The 9,386-nt window shown below is 47.2% G+C and overlaps 1 protein-coding gene across 1 annotated transcript; it reads right to left on the reverse strand.

Annotated features, from left to right (window-relative positions):
• Nucleotides 1-4,060: 4,060 nt before the first annotated feature.
• On the reverse strand, nucleotides 4,061-5,464 carry LOC124682069. Its single transcript, XM_047216825.1, has 2 exons — nucleotides 5,043-5,464; nucleotides 4,061-4,238 (listed from the first exon to the last, which is right to left on the reverse strand). The coding sequence occupies exons 1-2, from the start codon at nucleotides 5,343-5,345 to the stop codon at nucleotides 4,170-4,172; spliced, it is 372 nt and encodes a 123-aa protein (XP_047072781.1). The 5' UTR covers nucleotides 5,346-5,464; the 3' UTR covers nucleotides 4,061-4,169.
• Nucleotides 5,465-9,386: the final 3,922 nt, after the last annotated feature.

Here is a 9,386-nt window from a genome sequence, read left to right on the forward strand (position 1 = left end):
GAGGCCCAACACTCTCTACAGGAATAGAAGCGTGCGTAGACATCAGCAGGCGGCGTGTGCGGGCGAGCTAGGGCAGGGATGGCCGCGACGAACTCCGATGGCCGCCAGGCGAGCTCCAGCAGGGCGCCGGTATTCGCTGGCGGAGCTGCAGGGAAAGCCCCATGGTGACTGGAGGGGAAGGAGACTGGGACTTGATTGAGTTTGGAAAAGGAAGGTTAGGGTGTTTTCTGTAAAATTAGCAGAAATATGTCATTTGTTTTTGCCAAGTAGGACTGACAGTGGGTCCCAGCTGCCAGAAACTGTATTAAGACGCGTAAATTGAAAAATCAGTGCTCTTCATAACGAACATGCCCCAATAGTGGTAGCATGTGACATAACGAACACATTTGGTAGTTCCTTGTCACCTTTGGCACAATTGTGGTAGTTTTTTTGTCATTTACTCCATATAGCTGTATCTAGACAAAAGTGAGACACCTATTTTTAAACAGAGGAACTACTTTTAGTGCAATCACTCACCGAAGCAACATAATTAGCATCAGTTTAAATTAAAGCAGTCCAATTTGCAATAGTATCAGCTGTCTCTTTTGCAGCATCAAAATCAGTGCCACCGCAAAGTTTGTGCCATGAGATGCTGTCGGGAGATGCTTCGTCGAGAGCCATGCCCGCGCGGTCGGCCGGCAGGAATCTCCAGCTCGAGGCCTGATTTCCCGCTCAGCCTGCCTCAAAGTCAGTGCTGCCTGTCGGTGCTGGGTGGGGCCTGCCGTCACCTGCGTTGGAGGCGTCGCCACGTCGACCTGCCGCCGCGCGCTCCGGCGGCATGGCCCGTGACGGTCGACGGCGGCTCACGGCGCGGAGCAGCGGCTAACGTGCCGCCAGCGAGGTCGGCGGCGGGTCCCTGCCGCCACACACCCCGGCGGCATCCTCCACGTGTCGTTTGGGGGCTCTGCCGCCACACATAAGGTGGTTTTTTTTATCAATTTATCTCACAGGTGGTCCTTTTTATCAATGAATTGGGGCAGATGGTCTCTTTTGACAAAAAATCGCTGTAGACCGTGCCCGACTGTACTTTGTTGGCGGTTCGCTTTTCTCCGGTTGCAACCTAGTAGAATGCCGGGGTCGTCACGCATAGAATGCCAGAAGGAAAACCGAAACCGTAGGAGTGGCAAGCTAATTTTCCGAAAGGAAATAAAATGAAGCTACGTACTGTTAGGCGATGGCCGCCCTGGGCGAACCTAGCACGTGCCTAGGCAAGCTAGGACAAGGCCCACGCACAGGGGCGTCTACTCTCGAGTGGACCGTGCTGGGCTCTGCGTCCCACACCCTTCGCTCAGATCACTCCCAGCCGGGGGCCCGCGAAGACGAGACGAAGATCTGCCGCGTGGCCCGCTCCGCACGTGAGCCCTGTCTAGGCCCAGACGGTACTCTACAGCGGCCAGCACTGCTGCTACTGTTTACCTTCCCTCAAAAACGTGGCTAGCCAGCCCTCGGGGGCTGGTTAGTCTAATCCGGCCCTCAGCCAAAAAGGGAAAGCACACCCCGCGGAGTACATTTTAGGAAAGACAGCGACCTCTCCACACAAGAACAGCTAGCTTCGGTGAAACAATACCCCGCACGTGCTATTAAATCCGCACACCACAAAGTAACTATTTAATGCTTCGGTGAAAAACCACCCCGCACGAAAAACACATCCAGATTTAAGCAGTATGTAGCAGATCAACGAAAAGATCCCAGCTAGTTGGGCATCTGTACACATAAACCATAATTAACTGGTACACAGGTGCCGGCTTGCAAGTACTGCCTCCTCTGTTCCATGGAGCTGGGCGGCTGCCGCGGCGGCAAGCCTGCAGATCCATTGAGCGTGGCAGTCTTGGTTTACGCCATGAGCTCTATCTTCATTCACTCCTTGTCGCCCCAAATCAGACGATCCTCCACCATAGCACCACCCTTGTCCCTCTTTCCCAGATGCTTGTTCTTGCATCGTCCAGTTCTTTCCTCTCCTTTAGTTTGTATAAAAAGAAACTTAGTCATGTGATCAAAAAAAAAAACAATTAATTAGGTTATGGAACCAACTTGAACAGGTTGATGCAATCAACTTAGTTAAGTCGAACATACAACTTGGGCATTCTAGTGAAGCAACTTGCCATATAATACACGTAATCAAGTTACTTTAGATGATGATAAAATCAACTTAATTCTAAAAGTCAGACGCAAAAAATGCAACTTAGACTACAAAACCATGGTTGCGTGGAGTAGTAGGGAGTTTTTTTGTAAGAGGGTAATGAGTTAATAAACTTAACTAAATGGTACATGACACTTTACCATGTAGGCTATTCAAGCTAATGTCCTAGTGTAAGCAACTTACTGTGTTGATATTGGGTAATTTCTATCCGGCTTAGGCTAATCAACTTAGTTCTATGCTGAAAAGCAACTTAACTACTCTGAAAAGACAACTTAATCGAAAAATGGGACAGTGAATCAAAGCAAAAAAAAAGTCCCCGCAAAAATTCAGAATGCAACCTAGGCTAATCTGGCTAATGAATTTGGTTCTATGATTCAAGCAAGTTAACTACGGTGACAACACAACTTAATTGGGAAAAAGGGACAGTGAATCAAAGCAAATAATTCCACCACAAAAAATCAGAATGCAAGTTAGGCTAATCTGCTAATCAACTTAGTTATATGCCGAAAGCAACTTAACTACGGTAACAACACAACTTAAACATGCATCAAAAAATCCCGAAACTCTACTTAAATGGCACGACAAACTTAGTTAGACGAACGTAACTAAATCATTTGCATAATTGTCTACTTAGAAAAGCGAAACCCCCTAGCACATGTATGTACAATAAAACTGCGGTAAAAAACAACTTTACCAACTTGATAGAAGTGGCCACGCAACTTTAGCATATTCAGTACATAACTTAGTTAAGTTGAAACAAACAAGTCAATTAACTCAGTATGCAACTTTAGGATGTTGCTAAATCATCAAGCTAAACTAGAATATAAAATCAACTAAATTAAATCAGTACTCCATATATTCACCCCTTAAGATGGAAACGATGATCCAGCATGGCTTTGCCAATGACGTCCCAAAATTGAGCGCGTTAGAATATTGGGAGGGTGGACACTACAAAATATCATCTTATTAAGTAGACACTGACCATACAAAAAAAAGCAGAAACCCATCAGGCTCCTCTCAGTATTTTTGCTACTTCAAAGTTACAAGAATCAAAATAAAATGCCAGCACCTAAAATGTAATCACATTCTTTGCATGCCACAAAGAGGGAGTTTTGTATCAAGAGACGTGTAGTTAGAAAAGGGGGCAGGGAAAATAAAACAAAAGATGAGTCAAATTGCTTAAGTGTGATTCACCAAATCCGGTCCAACCTATTCCATTATGGTTTTTAACTTCATTCTGAAAGTTATAGCCGTAATTGGCACAGACTTGTACTGTGAGGAACTACACGACTACCTCAGAGGGCACTCAGATTCAATGCGAAAGGTGTCGTCTTCCTTCAAGATAACCGCTGGGATCTGTGGTGGCAAGATGAAACAGATGGAATAAGCTCGCGGTGGATAAGGGAGACGCTTTTAGGTGTGAATGCTAAACAACCTTCGATTTCCATCAGAGTAATCTCACACTTGGTAAAACCCTATGTCCTATGTCACCTATAATCCTACAAGAAAAACAAGAGGATTCTACCCAAAACCTCTGATATAGAAGCATGTCGTTAGAAGAACAATGGGAAAACTCAGCTGACCATGGACACCTCGAGATTGATTGACCACCAGATAGGTGCAATGATGATCCACACCACATGAATTGCTAACTGCTAACCATAAATCAGCAGTACAAGTGTAGTAACAACAAATCAAGCAGAGGTTGGAAGGGCAAGACAAATCACAACATCTTAATCACGACCATGGCCGTGATTTGCACAATTGCAGTAGGAATCTAGCAATATACAATGGGATTTGACGATGGACGATTACCTTGGAAAGTCGATTTAGGCGCCTCCATGGTGAATCTTCGTCACTAAGTACCCCGCACTAGCGCACGGCTCGCACTCCGCCGATGAGTTCGCGGTCCTCTCACGCGTGTCTCTTTCCCGCCACAGATCTTGCCGAACTTCCACGTGACTCACTCTCTGTCGACTGGCACCCTACACTACCGCGCGGCTCGCTCGTCGGCAGGCATCTTGAACCACCATGCGGCTCCCCTTTGGATCGTCGGCAGCTATAATTATCAAAAGTTCAAAACAACTCAGTTACTTTGAGAAGCCAACTTAAGCATGGTATCAATATAACTCAATTGCTTTCAGAAGCCAACTTAGGCATAATTATCAAACAACTCAATTACTTTCAGAAACGAACTTAGACATAATTATCGAAACAACTCAGCCACTTTCAGAAGCAAAATTGGACATAATTATCAAACAACTCAATTATTTTCAGAAGCCAACTTATGCATAATTATAAAAACAACTCAATTACTTTCAGAAGCCCAACTTAGGCATAATTATCAAACAACTCAATTACTTTCGGAAGCAAACTTAGACATAATTATCAAAACAACTCAGCTACTTTCAGAAGCCAACTTAGACACTATGCTTCATCCCCTCTGATCTTCTACATCTGAACAAAAATGTATCAAGGGCATTTGTATTTACTCGACCGGATAAGGGAAAAATTATCATGACTGTTTGTCTAAAAAGAAGTAAACTCACACAAGTTTGCACTAGAATACCTATTTTCATAAAACAAAATGGTAGCATTGTGTCTTGACAAAAAAAAAACGGTAGTCCATATCAGCATTTAGCTAGCAGAAGATTCAGCAAGCAACACACCACGGAAAAAAAAAACAGCTTGGCAGAGGTGACCGCGCGTGTCGCCGTGGCATGGCCACGACCAGCACCAGCGGCAGGAGCAGCCTGGCTGGGGCGTGTCCTAGCTCGTCCATGACCAGGACCAGCAGCAAAGAGCAGATGAAGACTGGCAGTCCCAGGGGGCTGTGGAGCTGGGTGGCATTGGCGTGGCTGACCTCTGTGAGGCACGCAGATGCGCGCAGCCCCTGTCCTCGCATGTCGGCATGCGTGTGCGTAGATGTTGCCCTTCTAGACCTCCACGGCGCGAGAAGCTGTATCACCCAGAGGAGCGGCAACCTGGGTGGGTGGAGGTCGTCGGCCTCCTCGCTGGCACCGCGGCCGTTGTGCGGCTCGACATGGTTCTCGTGCTCCAGGATTTCCCGCCGTGGACCTGGTGCTCCAGGAGGTTGAGGATGCGGCTGAGTACTGCGCGGCGGCATCGTACTTGGCCGGCATGCCTCTACCTCGCCGGCAGCCATGGCCGAACACAGCCAAACTCATAGCACACAGACTAGATCTCCAATCACAGCGCGTCAGCGCCCACGCGCATGGGTCCTTCTCCACCTCCGAGCACCCCGCCCTCAGGCGCGCGGGTCGGTCTCCGCCGCCGAGCACCCCGCCCTCACTCGAACGACCAGAATCTCCAAAGCCGGTGCACAGATTTTGCCTACATGGAACACTAGCGAGAGAGGAATTTTGGAGAGCCAGAGTGGGGAACGGAAAATGGATAGACTAGAGAGGGTCGTGTGGGCCACCAAAACGTCGCTGTCGTTGGTTGTCGGAAAGGCACGCCCTTATGTGTCTTCATCGCGCATCGAACGGCCACAAAGCGGAGGCTCAGATTGTCTAACCAGCCACCGAACACTTTTTAGCAGTTGGGAAAAAACAAAAATGCTGCTACTGTTTACCGCCTGCCGTGACGAAACCGATGCCGCCCGCCCTAGATGCTAGTACATGCGCAGAGTGCAGGCGGGCTAGCAGCGGACTGAGACTGAGATCCAGTGACATGTTGTGGGCATGTCACCGGTGAACAGTACCATGACATGCATTTTTTTTTAACCGTTGGATCTAGATTTAATGATCAGATGTTCACCGCTACAGGACACCCGCTACAGTGTTTTCAAACTGTTCACTCGCTACAGCATCGTCTACAGTACGCGTGCTACAGTCATCCACAGTGCGTGTGCTACAGTGTTTAATCATGTATGTCTATTTTAGATCTAATGGCTGAGGGTGCATGTCACTGGATCTCAGTCCCTAGCAGCGCGTGGGGCTCTGCTGGTTTGGATTTGATTTGACCCCGCTGCTTTGCTTTCGGGCGTGTTTCTCGGATCTTCACGCCGTCGCATGAAGATGAGTGCTGTCCCCCAAGCGTTCCAACAGAATTCGGAGCGCACTAGATAAAAAAATGTATTCAGCCGATGTGTCCAAAAATCTTTTTATCCGGCGTGGTTTGATACGGTGTTTGCCGTTTGGCGCTTCGAGCCTGTTTTCGCTACACAAGGGACGCTCCGAGCATGCCATACATAACGAAAAGCGAGGCGAGAAGTAGCGGGACCGACGCGTCAGCGGCACATTGAAGTTTAACCTTACCGTTGTCTATCTCGCGACGGAAGTTATTAGTGTGCAGCGACGGTGCAGTCCCCGCAGAGGCGCAACGAAGCATCTCCTCGCGCCTAGCTCTGCGTGCTAGAGCACCATCGCTTCCCGCCTCCATCTGGCCTATAAAAGGTTCGCTCTCTCATCGTCCCTTACACACAAACCCTAGCGCTCTCTCCCCAACCCTAGCCGCCACCATCTCAAGAGTCGACGCCATGTCTGGTAGAGGAGGAGGCCGATGTCGCGGCCGTGGTCGTGGTCGTGGCCGCGACAGAGTTGCACGCTCGTCGTCGCCTGCGTCGTCTTCATTGTCGGACCTGCAGGAGGAGGAGGAGCGGCAAGTGTTGTTCGAGTTCGTCGTCGACTCAAGGGCGACCCACTCGGCATCCAGAGGCTACCGGACAAGTCCGCCGACTTCGTCGCTGACGACGAGCCGGGCTCGCTGCATCTACGGGAAGCTGCCTGCGGCTGCTGCCGGTGGATTGTGGACGTTATCTTCGACGCGCGCGGCAAGATGTACCTCCACACCGGTTTGGAGAAGTTCGCGTGCTACCACCACCTCGAAGGCGGCTTCGTGATCACGTTCTCCTACCTTTGCGAGTCAGACATGAGCGTCAAGGTGTTCGACGATACGCACTACCGTCGGCACTACCACGGCGACAGCGCCGAGGAGGACGACGACTGGGTGTTGTTTCTTCGCAGCGAAAATAGGCACGGAGGTTTCTGGTTGTTATTCCTCGAAAGACCGTCAACAGCTGGATTTTCCAGTTTGGGTGACTGGGCGTGCCTGGGAATGTTCTTTCTTGGAAGCGAACACACAAAATCTGCCCCACGGCTCCTGGCCACCGTCCCTTGAACGCCTCCCACCGACTGTCGCCTCCAGCGACGATGCAGACGCTGCCGGTGCCACGCGGAGAGCTCCGGATGGCGACCGACACCTTGTTGAAGGATCTGAGGCACGCTACGTCAGGAAGAGGTGGGAAGAACGCCGGCGAGGCACCAGCAGACGCATGCCCTCTCCACTTAAATCCGACAGGAAACACGTGGGGAGAGGAGGGCAGTGAGGTTTCTAAATAAAGAAAAAAAAAGTACCTAAAATACCTGTGAAAATGGTCAAATTCCAAATAAAATAATTTGAAATAATTAAAGTAAAGGGTATATTTTACCCTCATTGCGCCACCAGCGGCACCGGGAGAGAAACGGCGGCCAGAGAGGGAGATAGAGCATCGGCCCAGCAGGGCGAGAAGGATATTAGGCACGAGGCAATCTTGCTGGGCGAAGGCGAGGAGGCCGGTGCAATGGCACGCCGGGGACGACCCAGGCACCTAGTTGTTTCTCCCTGCAAGCACTGCTCCTTCCTTCTAGCTGGTACAACAGATGGAGAGGTGAGGGAGCCGTGGTTAATAACAACTAGATTTAGATGTGCGCCTTGGCGCACGATCCCGTGAAGCTCTTGCCAATATACATTTTATATAAAGACACTAAAATTCACTAAAGCAATATTTTTTGAGAATTACAAAAGCTCCAGAATTAACAAACCTCAGTCTTAGCATTTGTACAAATCGATGATAAAACCCTATTTCAAATATCCATAAAGAATCAGATAACATGTGTTTAATTTTGTCTTGATTGTAGCTTTTTTCCTAATATGTACAAAACTGGCACAAATAGTCACATATTACTGAACGAAAATGTAATACAGATTCAGTTTCTTATTATATTTAGGAATCAAAATCTACATTTGTTGTTGGAAATGAACTTGCAGGAATTCAAGGCTCCCGAAGACAACACTTGCATATGCCTTTCCAAGCTAACACCTGATAATTAATTGCTCACACGCCTTACCGCCACCTTCGATGATCAGGTCCTTGATTAGTCCCACGGCAATACATGAAGAGAGGAGCTAATTTCATAACTGAGAAGCGATTGAAAATATTTCATGTCTGGCACACATCAGAGAGGATTCAAATTAAAAGGCATACAATCTAAATGAAGAGAGCACATACTTGGGAATGAACCAATTAACTCATATTCAGCAATTTTAGTTTGGAAGTGAAATGGGCAAATGATATAATCATACAACGTGAAGCGACATAACTACATCTTGTCATCCATGAAGTACAGTTCAACTTGCTACCAATATTAGTTTCACCAGATCAGTAACCATGGACTTGAAATAGGAAACCATTGGATATTTCTCAAACGTCTGCGACACAAATCATACTTGCTATCATGGACAAAGTATGGCCCAATAAAAAGAAATATGGTGCACCAAATTTGAATATACATTTTTAAGTTTCTTCATACAGTATCCAAGCAGAAGTACAAGCATACATCCACCTGTAAGGGGCACTATAAATACTTTTCTCCAGCTCTTAGCAAGCCATCACAGGTTCCATTGCATGAACATGTACATGTTGCTCGAGTTGTTCCTTGATTGAACAATGTGACAGTATAAAATAAATTTGAGAAGAAACCAAACTATGTAGAGCAAAGAAAACGTAGCGAGTCCATAGGATGACCTAAGCAGTATTTCCATTTCTAAGCAAAAGAAATCTACCATTAAAAAAGGGGCAGCAGTAATAAAAGGTAGATGGTCATAACTACATCATCATGTCTATTATATCTTAGTACTACTTGAGATCCAACATAGGAGTAAAAAAGGCCTTCCACTTTAAACTCTGATATCAATTGGCAAGTGGAAGAGCCCATCTGGAAAAACTATGTGTAATGATATGTATAAAAGAATGAACTCGTAAAACGCAGATCATTGGCACTTTCACTTGTTTGAAGGAGACTATTCATGGGTAGAAGACACTTTTTTAAAAATCTCGGTACTCTATTAAAAGACTCTTAGACCCTAAAACAGATCTATTGTAATTCTGATTAGAACTAAATATATTCAACGGAAAAACAGAATC

Source organism: Lolium rigidum, chromosome 1 (assembly GCF_022539505.1).
Source record: "Lolium rigidum isolate FL_2022 chromosome 1, APGP_CSIRO_Lrig_0.1, whole genome shotgun sequence".
Classification (NCBI taxonomy): domain Eukaryota; kingdom Viridiplantae; phylum Streptophyta; class Magnoliopsida; order Poales; family Poaceae; genus Lolium; species Lolium rigidum.

Bases quoted from the DNA above. Each gene is read 5' to 3' on its own strand.
- LOC124682069 (XM_047216825.1), bottom strand. From the start codon at position 5,345: ATGGCTGCCGGCGAGGTAGAGGCATGCCGGCCAAGTACGATGCCGCCG. The intron at 4,239-5,042 runs GTCAGCCACGCC...TGATAATTATAG, and splicing joins CATCTGCGTGCCTCACAGAG to CTGCCGACGATCCAAAGGGG.